Here is a 26,408-nt window from a genome sequence, read left to right on the forward strand (position 1 = left end):
ACACTTCTTAAAGGGACAGTCTGCTTAAAAAAATGTATTGTTTAAAAAGATAGGTAATACTTTTATTACACATTCCCAGTTTTGCATAAACAACATTGTTTTATTAATACACTTTTTACCTCTGTGATTACCTTGTATCTAAGCCTCTGCAGACTGCACCCTTATCTCAGTTCTTTTGACAGACTTGTATTTTAACCAATCAGTGCTGACTCATAAATAATCCTACTGGAGTGAGCACAGTGTTATCTGTATAACACACATGACATAGCACTGTCTAACTGTGAAAAACTGTCAAAATTCACTGAGATAAGAGGCAGCCCTCAAGGGCTTAGAAATTAGCATATGAGCGTACCTAGGTTTAGATTTCAACAAAGAATACCAAAAGAACAAATCAAATCTGATTATAACAGTAAATTAGAAAGTTGTTTAAAATTGCATGCACTATCTGATTCATGCAAGTTTAATTTTGACTTGACTGTCCCTTTAAGAGGAAATCACATTTATAAACCATAATAAAACAGAGAAACCACTTTAGTAACCATTAATGTAAATTGTGCAGGAAGATTCTGATTATTACTAAGAAGCTGTCTGTTTTCTGTTGATGTGCCAATAGCAGTTATGGGGGGTGGGGGGAGGGTTTAACCGTTCCCAACAGCCGTTCATTTATATTGATTATGTTATTCTGACAGCTCAACCAAAGGTCTGGCGTTGGCATCTGACGGGTTAATAAATATCCATCTACTTCCTCTTCATCATCTGGAGCCTGTTGCCAAGTAACCTAGTTTGCTACGTCCTTGCATCATTTTGCAGGTGGCAGGTTCAGACTCAGGCATATGAAAGTGGAGGGTTGAACTGCTAGGTGTCTGTGTAAGTGTATTAGCTGATCTTGTAGCTAGAGGGGGATGTTGCAGAGCCTATATCAGTGACTGCAGACAGAAAGTAGGGTCACTAACCTGTTTTTGTCTTCCCTCTCAAGTTACAGGTTGTTTGGTTGCCAGTTATGGACGAAGTGTTGCGGTTGACAGCAGGCTGCAGAGGTGCCGGCAATAGTCTCACTTTGGCTGGGGGTTGAATATTCATTCGGACCCTGGTAAGACCAAAGTGCTGTAATTGTGCTTTTAGGGACCCTCCTTCGGTCTTTTGGCTGAGGAACCGCTGTCTTAGTAGTTTTGGGGTCCCTCAACTCCAGGCTTAATCGTAGGAGCATGGCGTCATGTGTCCTGTGGTGGCAGCAGCAGGGTGCGACAAATCAGGATTAGGCTCAGCCTGATGGGGTGTAAGGGGGGGGGGGACACGTAGAGCACATTCAATGCCAGCCGCAAGGGCTGACGCTCCGTGGCTCCCTGCACGATCCTTCCTGGCAAGCCCACCAGGCTGACGGAATGGGGGTGCCCCCATTCCTTTAGGGCGGTCGCACCCCTTACCTAGGAGTTGTAGGACAGGGAAGATCTTGCCGGCCAACGTTCAGCTATTTAAATATGCAAGTTAATAATAAGTTATTGTTTTAAATAAATGCATCCCCTGTCTCCCGAGGGGAAAGGGGTTTTCTCCCATAACTGGTGTCTGAGTGTTTATTTGGGGTTTTTGTGTTGGTATGGGAATTGTCATTACCTAGTGGGAAAGGTATAGAAAGTTTTACCCTTAAGAAACTGTTTGGTACAAATATGAATAAACCTTTATTTTTAATTGTAGATGATTAATTTTGTGAGTGTTTGACGTACTTTTTATTGTAAAAATGAAATAAATAGCACAATTACAGTGTGATGCTGAATAGTTCCAAGATATGAGATGCTGTAACTCACTTGAGACACCAATAAAAACATCCAGTTTTTGTGCCTCAGTAGATATGAAATACGTCTGAGTATGTTGCAGCCCTATTTGGCAGCCACAAGTTATTTTATTTTATTATTTCCATTCAGCTTCTCTTTAAATTGTTTGAAGTGCAAATAATCAAGTTCATTGCTGGTGCAATTCACATCTATATTTTAACCCTGCACCTGCACTATGGTACAAGTTCGTTTTCCACATCCTGAACTAAAAATAACTACCACAAGGTACAATCAATGAGTTATTTAACCATATAGAAAAAAAAATATCCATAGTATTATGGGGTGTTATCAATTTAAAGCTGAACGCTCAATAAGAATTGTCTTTACATAAATTAATAAAAAGCCGAACAATAAAATTCTGCATCCGATTAATTGCACAGCTGGCTCTTAAGTGAATAACCATGGCAACCTACTGAAACAACTGACGCTGAACTGAATAGCACAAAACACTGAGCATCTCATTCAGTAACTGCCTTTCAATGGAAGAAATATATACAAAGTATTAGCAATAAAAATACAATCATGTAAGCGCTACACTCATGTTATAGATCAGTACACAGAACTGCCCCCCATTTATCTATTACATTTTGCTGTGTAAAAATATCGAACTCAACATGTGTGTTTTTTCTCTTTATTTTCTATAACATTCCAACTCATTAAAACTGGGATGGCTTAACAGCAGCCCATGGGCTGTATGTGGCCCTCTGCACTAGGATTGGGGCCCCTGTGAAAAATCAGAACTAATAATATGTGCTATATATTTTGGGGGCCCTAGACATAAAGCAGAGCTAATGATATGTGTTATCATTTTTGTGGCCCCAGGGAAAAAGTAAAACAAAAATGTATACTTTTGGGAACTGCTGGGTGGGCACCACTGAAGGGGAGAACAGCAGACATAGGATATCCTGCAACCTTACCTACATCTGGCACTGTGTCACTGGATGTTTTTATGAAATACATTATTATTTACTTGTTTAATAACAATACATTTGTATGCAGCCCATAAGGCTTCTAAACTATTGCTCTGCGCCCCCTGTGTTAGGAAATTGACCGTCAAGTATTTGGAACATAGCGCCCAACATTTCCTGGAGGCGTTCTGAGAACAGGAGGTGAGCAGAACTGGTCTGGGACTAAATATAGGCCAAGGCATTTTAAGGATGAGTTGTCCACTCTCACCCCTTTGCTTTGCTCTGAAGAGAACCAACGTCACTGATGACTTTGCAGAGGACTTTGCCGTCAACACCGGGATGAAGATAGAAGATGGACTGTGGCCTGGATGAAGATTGGAGAAGATGCCCCGCCGATGGATGTTTCCTGCCAGGATAAAGATGGATCGCGCTCTTCATAATTGGTGAGTACCAATTTGGGGATTAGTGTTAGGTATTTTTTTAATTTTGGGGTGGTTTTTTTTTTTTAAGATTAAGGATTTTTAATTGTTTTTGGGGGGCTGAAAAAGAGCTGAATGCCCTTTTAAGGGCAATGCCCATCCAAATGTCCTTTTCAGGTCAATAGTTAGATAAGGTTTTTTTTAGTTAGGTTTTTTATTTTGGGGGCTTGGGGGTGGGGGTTGTAAATGTTAGGGTGTAATTGGTGTCTTTTTTAAGGTAAAAGAGCTTTTAGCTTTAAGGCAATGCCCTGCAAAAGGCCATTTTAAGGGCAATTGGTAGTTTATTTTTAGATTAGGGGTTTTATTTTTTTAAATTTTTTTGGGGGGGTGTTTTTTTTGGGGAGGGTATTAGAAACGGAATAATTTTTATTATTTTGGATAATTTTGTTTGTTATTTTTTGTAATGTTAGCTTTTTTTATTTTTTGTAATTTTAGTTTTTTTGTTTTTGTTTTTTTTAAATGTACTATAGTTTTTTTTGTATTATTTATTTTTTGAAAACAAGTAATGTTAGGTTTGTTTTTAGTTTAAGCTTAGGTTTTAATTTTGTTTCACAGGTAAGTTTTTATTTATTTTAAGGTAGTTAGTATATTAACTTTAATTTAGGTATATTTTAATTTTGTTAAAGTTAGGGGGTGTTAGGTTTAGGAGTTAATAGTTTAATTTTGGTATTTGCGCTGTTGGTGGATTGCCATTTAGGGCTTATTAGCTTGATTTACTGTTGGCGATGTGGGGGGGATGGCGTTTAGGGGTTAATAGTTTAATTTAGGTAGTTGTGATGTGGGAGATGGCGGTTTAGGGGTTAATAGGTTTATTTATTAGTTGCGATGAGGGACGATGTAGTTTTAGGGGTTAATAGGTCTATTTATTTGTTGTGATGCAGGGGATGGCAGTTTAGGGGTTAATAGGTTTATTTATTCGTTGCGATGCTGGGGGTGGCAGTTTAGGGGTTAAAACCTTTATTTATTAGTTGCGATGCGAGGAGTGGCAGTTTAGGGGTTAATAGTGTAGTTTATGAGTGTTAGTGTACTTTGTAACATATTTTTGATGTGTTTTGTGAAACTTTTTTGTTTAGCAAAACACATAACTACAGGTCTTTGAATGCGGAATGGATCGTTGCAGTAAAGGCCATAACGATCACGGTGCGCTCATGATACTGCGCAACTTGTAATATCAAGAAGGTGACCATTCCACACGCAAAGACCATATCGCTCCATACCTTGTAATCCAGGCCTAGGGTTGGTTATATATACCTATAATATACTTTTCTCAGTTCACATGCAAACACTACACACTACAATCTTTTTGATGCAGTGAGATTATATTTAACACTTACTTTTGTAAGTGTTTGTGTGCATAACTAATACATAATAAGGTCTTGGTTTAACAAACCTCACTCCATTTGTGGCTGGGTATCTGGGACTCAGGAGGCTGAGGGGGGGCTGATGCCAGTTTGTGGGCTGCATTAGGAGAACACAGGGTCACAGGTGAGTAGATCTGGCCAGTTGGTGGGCGCCTGAGCGTTTTGTGGGCGAGTCCTGGTAATCCATGGGTGGGCCTTAGGGAAATCCTACAAATTAGGAGATTTGGCTACCTTATAGGGCCAGCAGGACAGAGCTCAGAGTTAGGGAGCACAAGAATATTAGCGCTATTGTGCGTTTACATCTCTCAGGTGTAATCAGTAGCGTTTTTATTTTTGTACTCATATTACAAGAGTTATTTTCAGGTCTCTAAAAGTTCAAAATATACTTGTAATATGCGCATGATTTGTGAGCTAATAGCCCTCCCTGTGTAATCCAATCAAAGTACAGTGCGTGCTAAAATAGTTGTAACCGTCAACTTTTAATATCAGGTTGCGTGTTATTAAGAAAAACAGTGCTATCAAATGCGCTCCACTTATAATCGAGCCCTATGTATCTTGAACTAAACACACTGCGTCCCTATTAAAGCTCAGGAGCGTGCACGTGTTAGAAGCACTGTATTGTTTTGTAATGCTTTTAACACTTTAAGCACTAGGTAGCAGCAGTGTTTGTTCAATGTATAGAATTGCTAAAAGCACTGAAAAATGAGATTTAATCAAAGAAGTCAATTGGAAAGTTGTTGTTTTTTTAAAATCTGAATCATGAAATATATTTGCTTTTAGATTCATGTCCCTTGAAATTCTGGCATTAATTTGAGTTGTATTTTAATTTTAAGGTACAATATATTGAGCAGAGTCTGGACTGTATTACAACACCTTGTTTGCTGCTATTGTTTTTCAATAGTCAAACAAGGTGGCGGTGGTGTGTATTGCTTCTGAAGACATAATTTATGTCACCAATCAGCAAGCGCTATCCAGGGAGCAGAACCAAAAATGGGCCAGCATCTAAGCTTTCATTCCTGCCTTTTCAAATAAAGATACAAAGAAAATGAAGAAAAAATGATCATAGGACTAAATTAGAAAGTTGCTTAACATTGCATTCTCTATCTGAATCATGAAGGAAAAAAACTGGGTTTAATATCCCTTTAACTGGTACACAATATACCCATCTACAAGCTATTACATAATGGGAAGGTCAAACATAAACAAGAATTGGAACAATATTTTAGTGGGGCTTTCACTAAATGGCTTAAGATCCGGCAGATACATCATCTAATATCTACTTCGCCAACAAAAGAAGCTCTAGTCCGAAACCCGACCCCTTTTGAACAAATATGTCTGACAGACCTCCCTATGAGACATAAACTTACTTGGGCAAGAAACTATTGTTGAGAGCAGAAATAAACCCCGCACCCACCAAACTATATAGAGAGATGGCATGGGGGGGGGGGGGGGCATGGCATGGGCACAACATTATCTGAGATTGAATGGTCACATATTTCATGCACAAAAAAATCTTCCCACTCCACAAAATACCTAAAACTTAACCACAAATCCCGACAAGGTTGTACCTTGTCTTATTTTCTGTATTTCAGAGTAAATTTGTAATTGTAATTGTATTAAAGGGACATGCAACCCAATTTTGTTCCTTCGTGATTTACTTCTATTATATATTTTTTCATTCTCTTGGTATCCTTTATTGAAGGAGGAGCAATGCACTATTGGGAACTAGCTAAACACATACATAAGCCAATGATAAGAGACATATGTGTGCAGCCACCAATCAAAAGTTAGTTACCTAGGTATGCTTTTCAACAAAGGATACAAATAGAACAAAGCAAATTAGATAATAGAAGTAAATTGGAAAGTTGTACGTTCTGTCTGAATCATGAAATAAAATGTTTGGGTTTCCTCTATGCATATTTCTAAAAATGTCACTGGTTCCTAGGTTATTCTATGCAACTGATTGTCAAAGAAAACTCATCTACATTCTTTAGTGAATCAACTAAACAGAATTAAAGGGACAGTATACTCCATTATTTTTATTGTTTAAAACGATAGATAATCCCTTTATTACACATTCCCCAGTTTTGCATAACAAACACTTGCATTTTAGCCAATCAGTGCTGACTCTTAAATAACTCCACGGGAGTAGGCACAATGTTATCCATATGACACACATGAATTAGCAGTGTCTAATTGTAAAAAAACTGTCAAAATGCACTGAGCTAAGAGGCGGCCTTCAACAACTTAGAAATTAGCATATGAGTCTACCTAGGTTTAGCTTTCCACAAAGAATACCAGAAGAGCAAAGCAAATTAGATGATAAAAGTAAATTGGAAAGTTGTTTAAAATTGCATGCACTATCTGAATCATTCAAATTTAATTTTGACTAGACTGTCCCTTTAAGGCCCAATTCTAAACATTTTGCTGACTAGACATGGTTTTCCACCCCGACCTTTGCAAAGGGCAGCTATTTTTTAAAAAAGGGCCTGTCCCTGCAAGAGGTAAGATGCCTCCCATAGAAATACTGAGAGAACATGTGTATGTTTAAACATTAATATTATGCCTATTACAAATTATGCTGATTTCAGTGCACTGTACCTTAAAATGACTATTATGTTCATATGCTGTGGGTTTCCTTTCATATCCCTTTAAATAAAAAACATGTCATAAGAACAGCAGGAGATGCAGTTAGAAACAGACCAGAATATGTTTTCAAGCTGTCAAAACTGCCGAAATAGATCAATCCAAAAATCTTGTGAAATCTTTCATGTCAGTATTTTCTGATAGATTGGGATATCGTTGATCAAAGGTCACACAAAATGTGACGTGTAAAAGGTACAACGTTTAAAAAACAAACAAAAAACCCCCATAGAAAATAGATTTTTTTTATAGATATCAATGCTTTTAAGTTTGCAAATCATTTCACACATTAAAAACATCAGACAGTCACTGTGATTAAGCAAAGTGTGCAGAATTTATATACATTCCACCCACTTGTACGTATTCAATAAGGTTAATGTTTTTTTTGTATATAATTAAAGGGATATGATACCCAAAAATTTTCATTCATGATTCAAATAGAGCATGTGATTTTAAACAACATTCTAATTGACATCTATTATCAATTTTTCTTCATTCTCTTGGTATCTTTTGTTGACTACCAGGGACATATGTGTAGGAGCCGGCCCATTTCTGGATCACTATTTGGCAGCAGTTTTGCAAGAATTTTATCTATTTGCAAAAGCACTAGATGACGGCACTACAGGGAGTGCAGAATGATTAGGCAAATGAGTATTTTTATCACATCATCCTCTTTATGCATGTTGTCTTACTCCAAGCTGTATAGGCTCGAAAGCCTACTACCAATTAAGCATATTAGGTGATGTGCATCTCTGTAATGAGAAGGGGTGTGGTCTAATGACATCAACACCCTATATCAGGTGTGCATAATTATTAGGCAACTTCCTTTCCTTTGGCAAAATGGGTCAAAAGAAGGACTTGACAGGCTCAGAAAAGTCAAAAATAGTGAGATATCTTGCAGAGGGATGCAGCACTCTTAAAATTGCAAAGCATCTGAAGCGTGATCATCGAACAATCAAGCGTTTCATTCAAAATAGTCAACAGGGTCACAAGAAGCGTGTGGAAAAACCAAGGCGCAAAATAACTGCCCATGAACTGAGAAAAGTCAAGCGTGCAGCTGCCAAGATGCCACTTGCCACCAGTTTGGCCATATTTCAGAGCTGCAACATCACTGGAGTGCCCAAAAGCACAAGGTGTGCAATACTCAGAGACATGGCCAAGGTAAGAAAGGCTGAAAGACGACCACCACTGAACAAGACACACAAGCTGAAACGTCAAGACTGGGACAAGAAATATCTCAAGACTGATTTTTCTAAGGTTTTATGGACTGATGAAATGAGAGTGAGTCTTGATGGGCCAGATGGATGGGCCCGTGGCTGGATTGGTAAAGGGCAGAGAGCTCCAGTCCGACTCAGACGCCAGCAAGGTGGAGGTGGAGTACTGGTTTGGGCTGGTATCATCAAAGATGAGCTTGTGGGGCCTTTTAGGGTTGAGGATGGAGTCAAGCTCAACTCCCAGTCCTACTGCCAGTTTCTGGAAGACACCTTCTTCAAGCAGTGGTACAGGAAGAAGTCTGCATCCTTCAAGAAAAACATGATTTTCATGCAGGACAATGCTCCATCACACGCGTCCAAGTACTCCACAGCGTGGCTGGCAAGAAAGGGTATAAAAGAAGAAAATCTAATGACATGGCCTCCTTGTTCACCTGATCTGAACCCCATTGAGAACCTGTGGTCCATCATCAAATGTGAGATTTACAAGGAGGGAAAACAGTACACCTCTCTGAACAGTGTCTGGGAGGCTGTGGTTGCTGCTGCACGCAATGTTGATGGTGAACAGATCAAAACACTGACAGAATCCATGGATGGCAGGCTTTTGAGTGTCCTTGCAAAGAAAGGTGGCTATATTGGTCACTGATTTGTTTTTGTTTTGTTTTTGAATGTCAGAAATGTATATTTGTGAATGTTGAGATGTTATATTGGTTTCACTGGTAAAAATAAATAATTGAAATGGGTATATATTTGTTTTTTGTTAAGTTGCCTAATAATTATGCACAGTAATAGTCACCTGCACACACAGATATCCCCCTAAAATAGCTATAACTAAAAACAAACTAAAAACTACTTCCAAAACTATTCAGCTTTCATATTAATGAGTTTTTTGGGTTCATTGAGAACATGGTTGTTGTTCAATAATAAAATTAATCCTCAAAAATACAACTTGCCTAATAATTCTGCACTCCCTGTATTTCCTGCCATGTAGTGCTATAGATACCTATCTAGGTATCTCTTCAACACAGAATATCATGGGAATGAGGTAGAAGTAAATTATAAACTGTTTAAAAATGGTCTGCTCGGTCTGAAAAACAAGAGAGATGTTTGGGTTTCATATCCCTTTAAATAATAATACACTCATCAGAGCATTATCCTATTTTTGGCATTATTTTATTTTAATTCCATCTGACGCTGGTAACCTCATCAGCATTTCTAGGTATCCTGGCTGGCTATTCTCTCTAGTAAAGTCTTGGCAAACCTCTTAGAAAGTTTCACAGGTCAAATGAGCGGCTGGGATTTCATAACACAACACAGTGTTTGTGTTTAAATGCTAAATAAGCCCCCCCCCTTCTTCTCCACTCATACAAAACTCACCTCCGCCTGGCAGCACACTCACAATAAATCCTATCCACCCCCTCCCTGCCGCTATGAGCCATTTTCTTAGCTCTGCAATGTCTTGTTCAGCAGCTGCAACGCTGCAGGAGGTTTCTTAAATTAACAGATGGGGCATTGTCCAGACCTAGGATGAAAAGTTTTACCAACGCTACAGACCCACTACAATAGATGCCCAAACTTTTCACTAGCCACTTAACCTTTTCCCTGCCTGAGAGGTTAATAGGGCACGACCTTGTCCCAAAAACATTCAGGGCAAGAACAAAAGCAATGTGTCATCAAAGCAAGTTTCAAATATAGATACAAAGTAGTGCTGGAGAAATTAGCTTAAACCCTATAACAAACAAGAATTAAAGGGTTAGTAAATATCTTGAGATTATAATATAAATGGTTTAGTTATGAAACAATTTTGCAGTATATTTCTAGGATTTATTTTGTCCCCTTATCATGCAATTTCACTGTGAATATTGAAGATTTTCGAATTCTAATAAGAATTCTAAGAAAATAAAAAAAAATAAAAAAAATAAGCACTTCAATATTAACCCTGCTACATATCTGCGCCTAATTGGCTTTAACAGATAAGAATCACAAAACAAGGAATGCTAAAGATGTGCATTTTTTTCGTTGTAACAAAAAAGAGGATATTTGTTTAGTTTTAATTTGAATATCCAAATTAATGCACTAACTAATTTAAAGAATAACAAATATAATTCATGAGTATATTCATTATTCTTTAAATTAGGTGTATTACTTACCTAATAGGAGAATTAGGCCCTGGACTGTGAAGAAGGGTCAGATAAGCGCACCCCTCTTCCTGTTCTAAAGGGGAAGCGATCCACCACGCTAATGTACCTGTTGCATGCTGGGAAGTGGCGCTAATATATCTGTTGCATGCTGGAAGTGGTGCTAATGTACCTGTTGCATGCTGGGGAGCGGTGCTAATGTACCTGTTGCATGCTGGGGAGCGGTGCTAATGTACCTGTTGCATGCTGGGGATCAGTGCTAATGTACCTGTTGCATGCTGGGGAGCGGCGCTAATGTATCTGTTGCATGCTGGAAGTGGTGCTAATGTACCTGTTGCGTGCTGGGGAGCCGGGATAATGTATCTGTGGTATGATGAGGATCGGCGCTAATGTACCTGTTGCATGCTGGGAAGCCGCACTAATGTATATGTTGCGTGCTGGGGAGCGGCGCTAATGTACCTGTTGCATGCTGGGGATCAGTGCTAATGTACCTGTTGCATGCTGGGGAGTGGCGCTAATGTACCTGTTGCATGCTGGGGAGCGGCGCTAATGTATCTGTTGCATGCTGGGGAGTGGTGCTAATGTACCTGTTGCATGCTGGGGAGTGGCGCTAATGTACCTGTTGCATGCTGGGGAGTGGTGCTAATGTATCTGTTGCATGCTGGGGATCAGTGCTAATGTATCTGTTGCATGCTGGGGATCAGTGCTAATGTATCTGTTGCATGCTGGGGAGTGGCGCTAATGTACCTGTTGCATGCTGGGGAGTGGCGCTAATTTATCTGTTGCATGCTGGGGAGTGGTGCTAATGTACCTGTTGCATGCTGGGGAGTGGCGCTAATGTACCTGTTGCATGCTGGGGAGTGGTGCTAATGTATCTGTTGCATGCTGGGGATCAGTGCTAATGTATCTGTTGCATGCTGGGGAGTGGTGCTAATGTATCTGTTGCATGCTGGGGATCAGTGCTAATGTATCTGTTGCATGCTGGGGATCAGTGCTAATGTACCTGTTGCATGCTGGGGATCAGTGCTAATGTACCTGTTGCATGCTGGGGAGCGGTGCTAATGTAACTGTTGCATGCTGGGGATCAGTGCTAATGTACCTGTTGCATGCTGGGGATCAGTGCTAATGTACCTGTTGCATGCTGGGGATCGGTGCTAATGTACCTGTTGCATGCTGGGGATCAGTGCTAATGTACCTGTTGCATGCTGGGGAGCGGTGCTAATGTACCTGTTGCATGCTGGGGAGTGGTGCTAATGTACCTGTTGCATGCTGGGGAGCGGTGCTAATGTACCTGTTGCATGCTGGGGAGCGGTGCTAATGTACCTGTTGCATGCTGGGGATCGGTGCTAATGTACCTGTTGCATGCTGGGGAGCGGTGCTAATGTACCTGTTGCGTGCTGGGGATCAGTGCTAATGTACCTGTTGCATGCTGGGGAGCGGTGCTAATGTATCTGTTGCATGCTGGGGATCGGTGCTAATGTACCTGTTGCATGCTGGGGAGTGGTGCTAATGTACCTGTTGCATGCTGGGGATCGGTGCTAATGTACCTGTTGCATGCTGGGGATCGGTGCTAATGTACCTGTTGCATGCTGGGGAGCGGTGCTAATGTACCTGTTGCATGCTGGGGATCGGTGCTAATGTACCTGTTGCATGCTGGGGATCGGTGCTAATGTACCTGTTGCATGCTGGGGATCGGTGCTAATGTACCTGTTGCGTGCTGGGGATCGGTGCTAATGTACCTGTTGCATGCTGGGGATCGGTGCTAATGTACCTGTTGCATGCTGGGGATCGGTGCTAATGTACCTGTTGCATGCTGGGGAGTGGTGCTAATGTACCTGTTGCATGCTGGGGATCGGTGCTAATGTACCTGTTGCATGCTGGGGAGCGGTGCTAATGTACCTGTTGCATGCTGGGGAGTGGTGCTAATGTACCTGTTGCATGCTGGGGAGTGGTGCTAATGTACCTGTTGCATGCTGGGGAGTGGTGCTAATGTACCTGTTGCATGCTGGGGAGCGGTGCTAATGTACCTGTTGCATGCTGGGGAGTGGTGCTAATGTACCTGTTGCATGCTGGGGATCAGTGCTAATGTACCTGTTGCATGCTGGGGAGTGGTGCTAATGTACCTGTTGCATGCTGGGGATCAGTGCTAATGTACCTGTTGCATGCTGGGGATCAGTGCTAATGTACCTGTTGCATGCTGGGGATCGGTGCTAATGTACCTGTTGCATGCTGGGGATCAGTGCTAATGTACCTGTTGCATGCTGGGGAGCGGTGCTAATGTACCTGTTGCATGCTGGGGAGCGGCGCTAATGTACCTGTTGCATGCTGGGGATCAGTGCTAATGTACCTGTTGCATGCTGGGGAGCGGTGCTAATGTAACTGTTGCATGCTGGGGATCAGTGCTAATGTACCTGTTGCATGCTGGGGAGCGGTGCTAATGTACCTGTTGCATGCTGGGGAGCGGTGCTAATGTACCTGTTGCATGCTGGGGAGCGGCGCTAATGTATCTGTTGCATGCTGGGGATCAGTGCTAATGTACCTGTTGCGTGCTGGGGAGCGGTGCTAATGTACCTGTTGCATGCTGGGGATCGGTGCTAATGTACCTGTTGCATGCTGGGGATCAGTGCTAATGTACCTGTTGCGTGCTGGGGAGCGGTGCTAATGTACCTGTTGCGTGCTGGGGAGCGGTGCTAATGTACTTGTTGCATGCTGGGGAGCGGTGCTAATGTACCTGTTGCGTGCTGGGGAGCGGTGCTAATGTACCTGTTGCGTGCTGGGGATCAGTGCTAATGTACCTGTTGCATGCTGGGGAGTGGTGCTAATGTACCTGTTGCATGCTGGGGATCGGTGCTAATGTACCTGTTGCATGCTGGGGAGCGGCGCTAATGTATCTGTTGCATGCTGGGGATCAGTGCTAATGTACCTGTTGCATGCTGGGGATCAGTGCTAATGTAACTGTTGCATGCTGGGGAGTGGCGCTAATGTACCTGTTGCATGCTGGGGAGCGGTGCTAATGTATCTGTTGCGTGCTGGGGAGCGGCGCTAATGTACCTGTTGCATGCTGGGGAGCGGTGCTAATGTACCTGTTGCATGCTGGGGAGTGGCGCTAATTTATCTGTTGCATGCTGGGGAGCGGCGCTAATGTACCTGTTGCATGCTGGGGAGTGGCGCTAATGTATCTGTTGCATGCTGGGGAGCGGTGCTAATGTACCTGTTGCATGCTGGGGAGCGGCGCTAATGTACCTGTTGCATGCTGGGGAGTGGCGCTAATGTATCTGTTGCATGCTGGGGAGCAGTGCTAATGTACCTGTTGCATGCTGGGGAGCCGGGATAATGTATCTGTGGTATGATGGGGATCGGCGCTAATGTACCTGTTGCATGCTGGGGAGTGGCGCTAATGTACCTGTTGCATGCTGGGGAGTGGCGCTAATGTATCTGTTGCATGCTGGGGAGCGGTGCTAATGTACCTGTTGCGTGCTGGGGAGCGGTGCTAATGTACCTGTTGCATGCTGGGGAGTGGCGCTAATGTACCTGTTGCATGCTGGGGAGCGGTGCTAATGTACCTGTTGCGTGCTGGGGAGCGGTGCTAATGTACCTGTTGCATGCTGGGGATCGGCGCTAATGTACCTGTTGCATGCTGGGGAGTGGCGCTAATGTACCTGTTGCATGCTGGGGAGTGGCGCTAATGTACCTGTTGCATGCTGGGGATCGGCGCTAATGTACCTGTTGCATGCTGGGGAGTGGCGCTAATGTACCTGTTGCATGCTGGGGAGTGGCGCTAATGTACCTGTTGCATGCTGGGGATCGGCGCTAATGTACCTGTTGCATGCTGGGGAGTGGCGCTAATGTATCTGTTGCATGCTGGGGAGCGGTGCTAATGTACCTGTTGCATTCTGGGAAGCCGCACTAATGTACCTGTTGCGTGCTGGGGAGCGGCGCTAATGTACCTGTTGCATGCTGGGGAGTGGTGCTAATGTACCTGTTGCATGCTGGGGATCAGTGCTAATGTACCTGTTGCATGCTGGGGAGCGGTGCTAATGTAACTGTTGCATGCTGGGGAGTGGTGCTAATGTACCTGTTGCATGCTGGGGAGTGGTGCTAATGTACCTGTTGCATTCTGGGGAGTGGTGCTAATGTATCTGTTGCATGCTGGGGAGCGGTGCTAATGTACCTGTTGCATGCTGGGGATCAGTGCTAATGTACCTGTTGCATGCTGGGGAGTGGTGCTAATGTACCTGTTGCATGCTGGGGATCGGTGCTAATGTACCTGTTGCATGCTGGGGAGCAGTGCTAATGTATCTGTTGCATGCTGGGGATCAGTGCTAATGTACCTGTTGCATGCTGGGGAGCGGCGCTAATGTACCTGTTGCATGCTGGGGATCAGTGCTAATGTACCTGTTGCATGCTGGGGAGTGGCGCTAATGTATCTGTTGCATGCTGGGGAGTGGTGCTAATGTACCTGTTGCATGCTGGGGAGTGGTGCTAATGTACCTGTTGCATGCTGGGGAGCAGTGCTAATGTACCTGTTGCATGCTGGGGAGCGGCGCTAATGTACCTGTTGCATGCTGGGGAGTGGTGCTAATGTACCTGTTGCATGCTGGGGAGTGGTGCTAATGTATCTGTTGCATGCTGGGGATCAGTGCTAATGTACCTGTTGCATGCTGGGGAGCAGTGCTAATGTACCTGTTGCATGCTGGGGAGCGGTGCTAATGTATCTGTTGCATGCTGGGGAGCGGCGCTAATGTATCTGTTGCGTGCTGGGGAGTGGTGCTAATGTACCTGTTGCATGCTGGGGATCGGTGCTAATGTACCTGTTGCGTGCTGGGGAGTGGTGCTAATGTACCTGTTGCATGCTGGGGAGCAGTGCTAATGTACCTGTTGCATGCTGGGAAGTGGCGCTAATATATCTGTTGCATGCTGGGGAGCGGTGCTAATGTACCTGTTGCGTGCTGGGGAGTGGTGCTAATGTACCTGTTGCATGCTGGGGATCGGTGCTAATGTACCTGTTGCATGCTGGGGATCGGTGCTAATGTACCTGTTGCATTCTGGGGAGCGGCGCTAATGTACCTGTTGCATGCTGGGGATCGGTGCTAATGTACCTGTTGCATGCTGGGGAGTGGCGCTAATGTACCTGTTGCATGCTGGGGAGTGGCGCTAATGTACCTGTTGCATGCTGGGGAGCGGTGCTAATGTATCTGTTGCATGCTGGGGAGCGGTGCTAATGTATCTGTTGCATGCTGGGGAGCGGCGCTAATGTGCCTGTTGCATTTTGGGAAACCGCACTAATGTACCTGTTGCATGCTGGGGATCGGTGCTAATGTACCTGTTGCATGCTGGGGAGTGGCGCTAATGTACCTGTTGCATGCTGGGGAGTGGCGCTAATGTACCTGTTGCATGCTGGGGATCGGTGCTAATGTACCTGTTGCGTGCTGGGGAGTGGTGCTAATGTACCTGTTGCATGCTGGGGAGCAGTGCTAATGTACCTGTTGCATGCTGGGAAGTGGCGCTAATATATCTGTTGCATGCTGGGGAGCGGTGCTAATGTACCTGTTGCGTGCTGGGGAGTGGTGCTAATGTACCTGTTGCATGCTGGGGATCGGTGCTAATGTACCTGTTGCGTGCTGGGGAGTGGTGCTAATGTACCTGTTGCATGCTGGGGAGCAGTGCTAATGTACCTGTTGCATGCTGGGAAGTGGCGCTAATATATCTGTTGCATGCTGGGGAGCGGTGCTAATGTACCTGTTGCATGCTGGGGATCGGTGCTAATGTACCTGTTGCATGCTGGGGATCGGTGCTAATGTACCTGTTGCATTCTGGGGAGCGGCGCTAATGTACCTGTTGCATGCTGGGGATCGGTGCTAATGTACCTGTTGCATGCTGGGGAGTGGCGCTAATGTACCTGTTGCATGCTGGGGAGTGGCGCTAATGTACCTGTTGCATGCTGGGGAGCGGTGCTAATGTATCTGTTGCATGCTGGGGATCAGTGCTAATGTACCTGTTGCGTGCTGGGGAGCGGTGCTAATGTACCTGTTGCGTGCTGGGGAGCGGTGCTAATGTACTTGTTGCATGCTGGGGAGCGGTGCTAATGTACCTGTTGCGTGCTGGGGAGCGGTGCTAATGTACCTGTTGCGTGCTGGGGATCAGTGCTAATGTACCTGTTGCATGCTGGGGAGTGGTGCTAATGTACCTGTTGCATGCTGGGGATCGGTGCTAATGTACCTGTTGCATGCTGGGGAGCGGCGCTAATGTATCTGTTGCATGCTGGGGATCAGTGCTAATGTACCTGTTGCATGCTGGGGATCAGTGCTAATGTAACTGTTGCATGCTGGGGAGTGGCGCTAATGTACCTGTTGCATGCTGGGGAGCGGTGCTAATGTATCTGTTGCGTGCTGGGGAGCGGCGCTAATGTACCTGTTGCATGCTGGGGAGCGGTGCTAATGTACCTGTTGCATGCTGGGGAGTGGCGCTAATTTATCTGTTGCATGCTGGGGAGCGGCGCTAATGTACCTGTTGCATGCTGGGGAGTGGCGCTAATGTATCTGTTGCATGCTGGGGAGCGGTGCTAATGTACCTGTTGCATGCTGGGGAGCGGCGCTAATGTACCTGTTGCATGCTGGGGAGTGGCGCTAATGTATCTGTTGCATGCTGGGGAGCAGTGCTAATGTACCTGTTGCATGCTGGGGAGCCGGGATAATGTATCTGTGGTATGATGGGGATCGGCGCTAATGTACCTGTTGCATGCTGGGGAGTGGCGCTAATGTACCTGTTGCATGCTGGGGAGTGGCGCTAATGTATCTGTTGCATGCTGGGGAGCGGTGCTAATGTACCTGTTGCGTGCTGGGGAGCGGTGCTAATGTACCTGTTGCATGCTGGGGAGTGGCGCTAATGTACCTGTTGCATGCTGGGGAGCGGTGCTAATGTACCTGTTGCGTGCTGGGGAGCGGTGCTAATGTACCTGTTGCATGCTGGGGATCGGCGCTAATGTACCTGTTGCATGCTGGGGAGTGGCGCTAATGTACCTGTTGCATGCTGGGGAGCGGCGCTAATGTACCTGTTGCATGCTGGGGATCGGCGCTAATGTACCTGTTGCATGCTGGGGAGTGGCGCTAATGTACCTGTTGCATGCTGGGGAGTGGCGCTAATGTACCTGTTGCATGCTGGGGATCGGCGCTAATGTACCTGTTGCATGCTGGGGAGTGGCGCTAATGTATCTGTTGCATGCTGGGGAGCGGTGCTAATGTACCTGTTGCATTCTGGGAAGCCGCACTAATGTACCTGTTGCGTGCTGGGGAGCGGCGCTAATGTACCTGTTGCATGCTGGGGAGTGGTGCTAATGTACCTGTTGCATGCTGGGGATCAGTGCTAATGTACCTGTTGCATGCTGGGGAGCGGTGCTAATGTAACTGTTGCATGCTGGGGAGTGGTGCTAATGTACCTGTTGCATGCTGGGGAGTGGTGCTAATGTACCTGTTGCATTCTGGGGAGTGGTGCTAATGTATCTGTTGCATGCTGGGGAGCGGTGCTAATGTACCTGTTGCATGCTGGGGATCAGTGCTAATGTACCTGTTGCATGCTGGGGAGTGGTGCTAATGTACCTGTTGCATGCTGGGGATCGGTGCTAATGTATCTGTTGCATGCTGGGGAGCAGTGCTAATGTATCTGTTGCATGCTGGGGATCAGTGCTAATGTACCTGTTGCATGCTGGGGAGCGGCGCTAATGTATCTGTTGCATGCTGGGGATCAGTGCTAATGTACCTGTTGCATGCTGGGGAGTGGCGCTAATGTATCTGTTGCATGCTGGGGAGTGGTGCTAATGTACCTGTTGCATGCTGGGGAGTGGTGCTAATGTACCTGTTGCATGCTGGGGAGCAGTGCTAATGTACCTGTTGCATGCTGGGGAGCGGCGCTAATGTACCTGTTGCATGCTGGGGAGTGGTGCTAATGTACCTGTTGCATGCTGGGGAGTGGTGCTAATGTATCTGTTGCATGCTGGGGATCAGTGCTAATGTACCTGTTGCATGCTGGGGAGCAGTGCTAATGTACCTGTTGCATGCTGGGGAGCGGTGCTAATGTATCTGTTGCATGCTGGGGAGCGGCGCTAATGTATCTGTTGCGTGCTGGGGAGTGGTGCTAATGTACCTGTTGCATGCTGGGGATCGGTGCTAATGTACCTGTTGCGTGCTGGGGAGTGGTGCTAATGTACCTGTTGCATGCTGGGGAGCAGTGCTAATGTACCTGTTGCATGCTGGGAAGTGGCGCTAATATATCTGTTGCATGCTGGGGAGCGGTGCTAATGTACCTGTTGCGTGCTGGGGAGTGGTGCTAATGTACCTGTTGCATGCTGGGGATCGGTGCTAATGTACCTGTTGCATGCTGGGGATCGGTGCTAATGTACCTGTTGCATTCTGGGGAGCGGCGCTAATGTACCTGTTGCATGCTGGGGATCGGTGCTAATGTACCTGTTGCATGCTGGGGAGTGGCGCTAATGTACCTGTTGCATGCTGGGGAGTGGCGCTAATGTACCTGTTGCATGCTGGGGAGCGGTGCTAATGTATCTGTTGCATGCTGGGGAGCGGTGCTAATGTATCTGTTGCATGCTGGGGAGCGGCGCTAATGTGCCTGTTGCATTTTGGGAAACCGCACTAATGTATATGTTGCATGCTGGGGAGCGGCGCTAATGTACCTGTTGCATGCTGGGGAGTGGCGCTAATGTACCTGTTGCATGCTGGGGAGCGGTGCTAATGTATCTGTTGCATGCTGGGGAGCGGTGCTAATGTATCTGTTGCATGCTGGGGAGCGGCGCTAATGTGCCTGTTGCATTTTGGGAAACCGCACTAATGTATATGTTGCATGCTGGGGAGCGGCGCTAATGTACCTGTTGCATGCTGGGGATCGGTGCTAATGTACCTGTTGCATGCTGGGGAGCGGCGCTAATGTACCTGTTGCATGCTGGGGATCGGTGCTAATGTACCTGTTGCATGCTGGGGAGCGGCGCTAATGTACCTGTTGCATGCTGGGGATCGGTGCTAATGTACCTGTTGCATGCTGGGGAGCGGTGCTAATGTACCTGTTGCATGCTGGGGAGCGGCGCTAATGTACCTGTTGCATGCTGGGGAGTGGTGCTAATGTATCTGTTGCATGCTGGGGATCAGTGCTAATGTACCTGTTGCATGCTGGGGAGCAGTGCTAATGTAACTGTTGCATGCTGGGGAGCAGTGCTAATGTACCTGTTGCATGCTGGGGAGCAGTGCTAATGTACCTGTTGCATGCTGGGGAGCAGTGCTAATGTACCTGTTGCATGCTGGGGATCAGTGCTAATGTACCTGTTGCATGCTGGGGATCAGTGCTAATGTACCTGTTGCATGCTGGGGAGCGGTGCTAATGTACCTGTTGCATGCTGGGGATCGGTGCTAATGTACCTGTTGCATGCTGGGGATCGGTGCTAATGTACCTGTTGCATTCTGGGGAGCGGCGCTAATGTACCTGTTGCATGCTGGGGATCGGTGCTAATGTACCTGTTGCATGCTGGGGAGCGGTGCTAATGTATCTGTTGCATGCTGGGGAGCGGTGCTAATGTATCTGTTGCATGCTGGGGAGCGGCGCTAATGTATCTGTTGCATGCTGGGGAGCAGTGCTAATGTATCTGTTGCATGCTGGGGAGCGGTGCTAATGTATCTGTTGCATGCTGGGGAGCGGCGCTAATGTGCCTGTTGCATTTTGGGAAACCGCACTAATGTATATGTTGCATGCTGGGGAGCGGCGCTAATGTACCTGTTGCATGCTGGGGATCGGTGCTAATGTACCTGTTGCATGCTGGGGAGCGGCGCTAATGTACCTGTTGCATGCTGGGGAGCGGCGCTAATGTACCTGTTGCATGCTGGGGATCGGTGCTAATGTACCTGTTGCATGCTGGGGATCGGTGCTAATGTACCTGTTGCATGCTGGGGATCGGTGCTAATGTACCTGTTGCATGCTGGGGATCGGTGCTAATGTACCTGTTGCATGCTGGGGAGCGGTGCTAATGTACCTGTTGCATGCTGGGGATCGGTGCTAATGTACCTGTTGCATGCTGGGGAGCGGTGCTAATGTACCTGTTGCATGCTGGGGATCGGTGCTAATGTACCTGTTGCATGCTGGGGAGCGGTGCTAATGTACCTGTTGCATGCTGGGGAGCGGTGCTAATGTACCTGTTGCATGCTGGGGAGCGGTGCTAATGTACCTGTTGCATGCTGGGGATCAGTGCTAATGTACCTGTTGCATGCTGGGGAGCGGTGCTAATGTATCTGTTGCATGCTGGGGAGTGGTGCTAATGTACCTGTTGCATGCTGGGGAGCGGTGCTAATGTACCTGTTGCATGCTGGGGAGCGGTGCTAATGTACCTGTTGCATGCTGGGGAGCGGTGCTAATGTACCTGTTGCATGCTGGGGAGCGGTGCTAATGTAACTGTTGCATGCTGGGGAGTGGTGCTAATGTACCTGTTGCATGCTGGGGAGTGGTGCTAATGTATCTGTTGCATGCTGGGGAGCGGTGCTAATGTAACTGTTGCATGCTGGGGAGTGGTGCTAATGTACCTGTTGCATGCTGGGGAGCGGCGCTAATGTAACTGTTGCATGCTGGGGAGTGGTGCTAATGTACCTGTTGCATGCTGGGGAGCGGTGCTAATGTAACTGTTGCATGCTGGGGAGCGGTGCTAATGTAACTGTTGCATGCTGGGGAGTGGTGCTAATGTACCTGTTGCATGCTGGGGAGTGGTGCTAATGTACCTGTTGCATGCTGGGGAGCGGTGCTAATGTACCTGTTGCATGCTGGGGATCGGTGCTAATGTACCTGTTGCATGCTGGGGATCGGTGCTAATGTATCTGTTGCATGCTGGGGAGCGGTGCTAATGTAACTGTTGCATGCTGGGGAGTGGTGCTAATGTACCTGTTGCATGCTGGGGAGTGGTGCTAATGTACCTGTTGCATGCTGGGGAGCGGTGCTAATGTACCTGTTGCATGCTGGGGATCGGTGCTAATGTACCTGTTGCATGCTGGGGAGCGGTGCTAATGTACCTGTTGCATGCTGGGGATCGGTGCTAATGTACCTGTTGCATGCTGGGGAGCGGTGCTAATGTAACTGTTGGGTGCTGGGGAGTGGCGCTAATGTACCTGTTGCATGCTGGGGAGCGGTGCTAATGTACCTGTTGGGTGCTGGGGAGCGGTGCTAATGTAACTGTTGGGTGCTGGGGAGTGGCGCTAATGTACCTGTTGCATGCTGGGGAGCGGTGCTAATGTACCTGTTGGGTGCTGGGGAGCGGTGCTAATGTACCTGTTGCATGCTGGGGAGCTGCACTAATGCTCCTGGAGTGTATAAAGAAGAAGAGGATTAGCGCAGCTCCCCAGCACTGAATACAGAATAGTGCAGCACACGAATATGATGAAGGCATCAGAACAAGGCTACCATAGGAGCCTATGGAAGTGTGCTTTAGTGAGTGAGGTCGCTTTCTCTTTGCTGTGAACTTGTAATACCAGCACACATTAGCGTGCGCTGGTATTACACAGTGAAGCGTAGGGATGGGCAAAGGTGCTGAGTGTAATTTGTGTGTTAGAAGGAATAGTCCTGTTAACATTAGTTTTGGACAATCAAATGTTGATAAGAATTAAAATCCATTAAAATTCGGAATCTACTGTTATTTCCAGTTTTCGTATGTTCATAATTAGATTGACATGTAACATTTGATTTAAAAATACTATTCAGACGTTCAATAGTTCATGTGGTAGGGAAGTTAGTAAATTGATACATAATAGATACAAATGTATCAATTCGAATTGCATAATTGAATTTAACATTTAAAGAGGGCATTAGAAATACTATTACAAATATATTGATTATTAGAAACATTTAAACGAATATTACATTTAAAGAAAGCATTAGAAATACTATTACATTAAAAGAATGTTAGAATGTTGTATAAACATTAAAAACGAACCAACGTGTTAAAACTAGTTTCATTTTTTCGAATGTTGCAAAAATATTTAGCTCTCCACTTGTAATCTAACCCTTATTGTTTAAAAATATGACCTGCCACTTTAAGGCATTTAAACATTTTTTTTGTAATAATATAAATGTGTAGACTGTGATTGGCAGATGGGACCTAGATGGGAAGGTCTATTTTCACGAAAAATTATCAGCTAGTACGGTGCCATAGTAAGGGTAATTTTTTGGTGTGTGTGTACACTTTTGAAACTCTTCAATAAAGAACGTTGAAGCCAGCCACTGTGTATTTTGTCTGGTGTCTCACTACGGGGCCTATACTGTATTTTCGTATGGGAAAGACATGTATACATTACAAAAGTGCACAATGAAAATCGTAATTTAAAAATCTTACAAAATGAATAATTGAACAAGTCACACAAAAATACACAAGAAACAATGTACTGGTATGGTGCATCAAAAATAATAACAAAATTGTTCACCAAAAATTGTATTTGATCAAAAATGTAAAATTTAAATGTAAATTTAAATGTAAATTACACCGAAATAAATCATATTGACTATGCACAGTGTAAATTGTAATTAAAGTACACTGTATGTTAAAAAAAGCAAGAAATTTGTACTTAAAGGGCCATAATACCCAAATGTTTAAACACTTGAAAGTGATGCAGCATAGCTGTAAAAAGCTGACTAGAAAATATCACCTGAACATCTCTATGTAAAAAAGAAAGATATTTTACCTCAAAAGTTCCTCAGTAGCCACACCCCATTGTAAAGGATTTCTAAGCAGCATATTAGTATGTCTGTCCTGGGACAGCTGAAGGGATGAGCCTTGTGCACTCTCATTTTATTTCCCTATTCAGTTTAGTGAAGTTTACAATGAAATCTCATGAGAGTTAAGTGAAATCTCATGAGATCACAGTAAAAGAGTTCATAACCTCAGCACTGCTGATGCTGATTGGCTGCTGTTCATTTCTTCATTTTTTTTTTTACCTGCAGCTGGGAGCAGCTGAGTATAACTTTTTACACAGAACTCACTCTGCTGAGCTGAGGAGATTGTGAGGTAAAATATCTTCCTTTTTTACATAGAGATGCTCAGGTGATATTTTCCTGTAAGCTTTTTGCAGTTATACTGCATCAGTTTCAAGTGATTTAGCATATGAGTATTATGTCCCTATAAAAGGACAAAATACAAAGTGTATTTGTTGTTTTTTCATAAAATGGGCTAAACATGGGCGTGTATGAAACTGTCTCTCAAATCCCAGCGTAATTCTGTAAACATTTTCGCACTACAGATCACACTGTTTTTTCTTTGAATTTAAAGGTGGCAAGCTTTTATCAAAATAATTAAAAAACGAATTACTCTGAAAGGAAAACCTAACTATACGAAAATAACAGCGGATTTAAAGGGACACTCAAGTCAAAATAAACTTTTATGACTCAGATAGAGCAGCAGTTTTAAGACACTTTTCAATTTACTTCCATTATACAATTTTGCACAGTCTTTTTATATGTACACTTTCTGGGGAACAAGATCCTACTGAGCATGTGCACAAGCTCACAGGGTATACGTATACTAGTCTGTGATTGGCTGCTGTCTGTCACATGATACAGGAAGAGGAAAATGCCAGGGTCTCCCTCTGTACTTTGTCCTCCATTGGGAAGATCTCTCGTATTCGTATAGGAGACATCTCGCCACTTGCAGGGACAGCCCCTTTATTTATAGAATTCCATAAGGGCTGCTCCGGCCAGTGTTGTTAGCATGGAAAACCATGTCTAGGCTTGCACATTTTATAGAATCAGACCCTAAATTAGTAACTGGTATGGCCAGTGAAACTTTGTATACTGGGCATTCTCATTAAGAGAGGGGAGTAGAGACAAATGCAGTGTAATATTGGCCTAGATTCATTAAAACACATTAGTTAAAGAAATATCTTTTGGAAAAACTTGCCACATTTTAACTTGAAAATTGTGGATTTCATAAAGATTGATACTCGCCCCTCTTCCCAGTCACAAGATGCAAGTTCATATAAGCAAGGTGCCACATCTCTCTAGTAAGCAGTTACTTCTGCGTCCATAGAATAATCTCCATTGTGAAAAATACCAATAAAATAAAAAAATGCCTTTGCACCTTACAGAGCAAATTCATTAAAAGGAAAAAAAAAACGTGCTCTATTAAAACTGCGCACGCTTACATGCACAAATGAAAATGTAAAAACAGTTAAACATAAATAGAAAATATAAAACAAGACAGCCTCATTAGCTTTGAGATAGTGCGACATGATGGTGAGACAAGATACGTCACAGGTGGCAATAGTCGTTATGAATTCTGACCTCATCTCTAGAAAGTCCCAGAGTCCTGGAGACACCAGTAATTATATATATTTCTACTAAATTAATTTACCATAATAAAACAGACATGAGAATATGTCGCAATTACATTGTCACAACAGAGTTTCTTTTAAGTGTAGAAGTTGTAATTATCAGCGGTTTTATGTGTATTGTGTGCTGCACATGTCAACCAACTATAGATGTAAATAGCAGGAACATCCACTAACCAAAAACTGGAAGTGAATATCGAACATGATTTCAAAGCCCCTCAGTAACCTCACAATTGTCTTATAAATCTAGTGAGTGACCACATGGCATTAGTGATGGTCCTGGCTCCTGGGGTGATGGATAGATGATACCTGTTGTCTTGATAGCGAATGCTTGTCCCTTTTATAACCCCCACTGCTTTACTAATGGGGGATGTCTAGACTATATGATTTATGCGTGTAAAAATTTTAGTTATTAAAGGGACATGAAGCCCAACATTCATGATTCAGATAGAGCATACAATTTTAAAACAACTTTCTAATTTACTCCTATTATCTAATTTGCTACATTATCTTGGTATCCTTTGATGAAAAGCAAACCTAGGTGGGCTCAGGAACTGGGAGCTAGCTGCTGATTTGTGCACACATATGTCTCCTGTTAGCTAGCTCACAGTAGTGCATTGCTGTTCCTTCAATAAAGGATACCAAGAGAATGAAGCAAAACTGTTAATTTAAGTAAATTGGAAAGTTATTTAGAATTGTATTCTCTATCTGAATCATGAAAGGAAAATGTGGGTTTCATATCCTTTTACGCATGCAAGGGATAAAGGTTGGTGACTTTATCTTCTGCTAAACCTACATTTATCTGCTTCTCTCTCCTGCCTCTGCTTGAAGCACTGGATATGTAATACATTTCCACCACAATCAATTAGAAAATGAGCCCCCCCCCGCCCCAGCGTCACATTCTAGATAGCACCAGCTCGTGCTCACAGTTACTCACTTCCTTTTGCGCAGCTTGTAGTTTTCAGTTTTGAGAAGGTAGAGTTTTTTGGCAAAGAAGACTGTCATCATGAAGAGGAGGAGAACGACGAGTGCCGCTGTGCCAACTGCCACACACATCACCTGGAAATCTGTGATGATGGATTCACAGCGCATGCCCTTGTGCCAAATATAATCCTGTGTGTTACACCTAAAACAAAAGCACAGGATAGATTATATATATACTTAGGCGTTATAGTCTTCGGTAAGATATGAAATGGTACAAACAGCTTACTTTTTGTGTGTCACTCTTCCCTTGAAAGGACCGTGGTGTGACGTTTGTATGTAATCTACATGCTTATTTGTATTTTATTTCCAAAGCTATGAAAATAAATAATAAAATGCCCCCACAAGATTTCCCAGAGACAATGGGCAAGATTTATGACGAAGCAAATCAACAGATCGGTTACAGGCTCACTCATTAGAGCCTGCATCTGATATTTATGAAGCTGTGGTTTAAACCACTCCTTCATAAACCCTCTCTGCCAAACTGGAGTTGGCAGATGTAAA

At 44.5% G+C, this 26,408-nt stretch overlaps 1 protein-coding gene across 1 annotated transcript in view; it reads right to left on the bottom strand.

Moving 5' to 3' along the window:
- CSPG5 (chondroitin sulfate proteoglycan 5) overlaps nucleotides 1–26,408 on the bottom strand; it is a 176,110-nt gene that overhangs the window by 52,896 nt on the left and 96,806 nt on the right. The window contains exon 4 of the mRNA XM_053715645.1: nucleotides 25,861–26,049. Coding sequence (XP_053571620.1) covers nucleotides 25,861–26,049 — 189 coding nt within the window. The remainder of the gene's footprint in view (nucleotides 1–25,860; nucleotides 26,050–26,408) is intronic.

Source organism: Bombina bombina, chromosome 5 (assembly GCF_027579735.1).
Source record: "Bombina bombina isolate aBomBom1 chromosome 5, aBomBom1.pri, whole genome shotgun sequence".
Classification (NCBI taxonomy): Eukaryota; Metazoa; Chordata; class Amphibia; order Anura; family Bombinatoridae; genus Bombina; species Bombina bombina.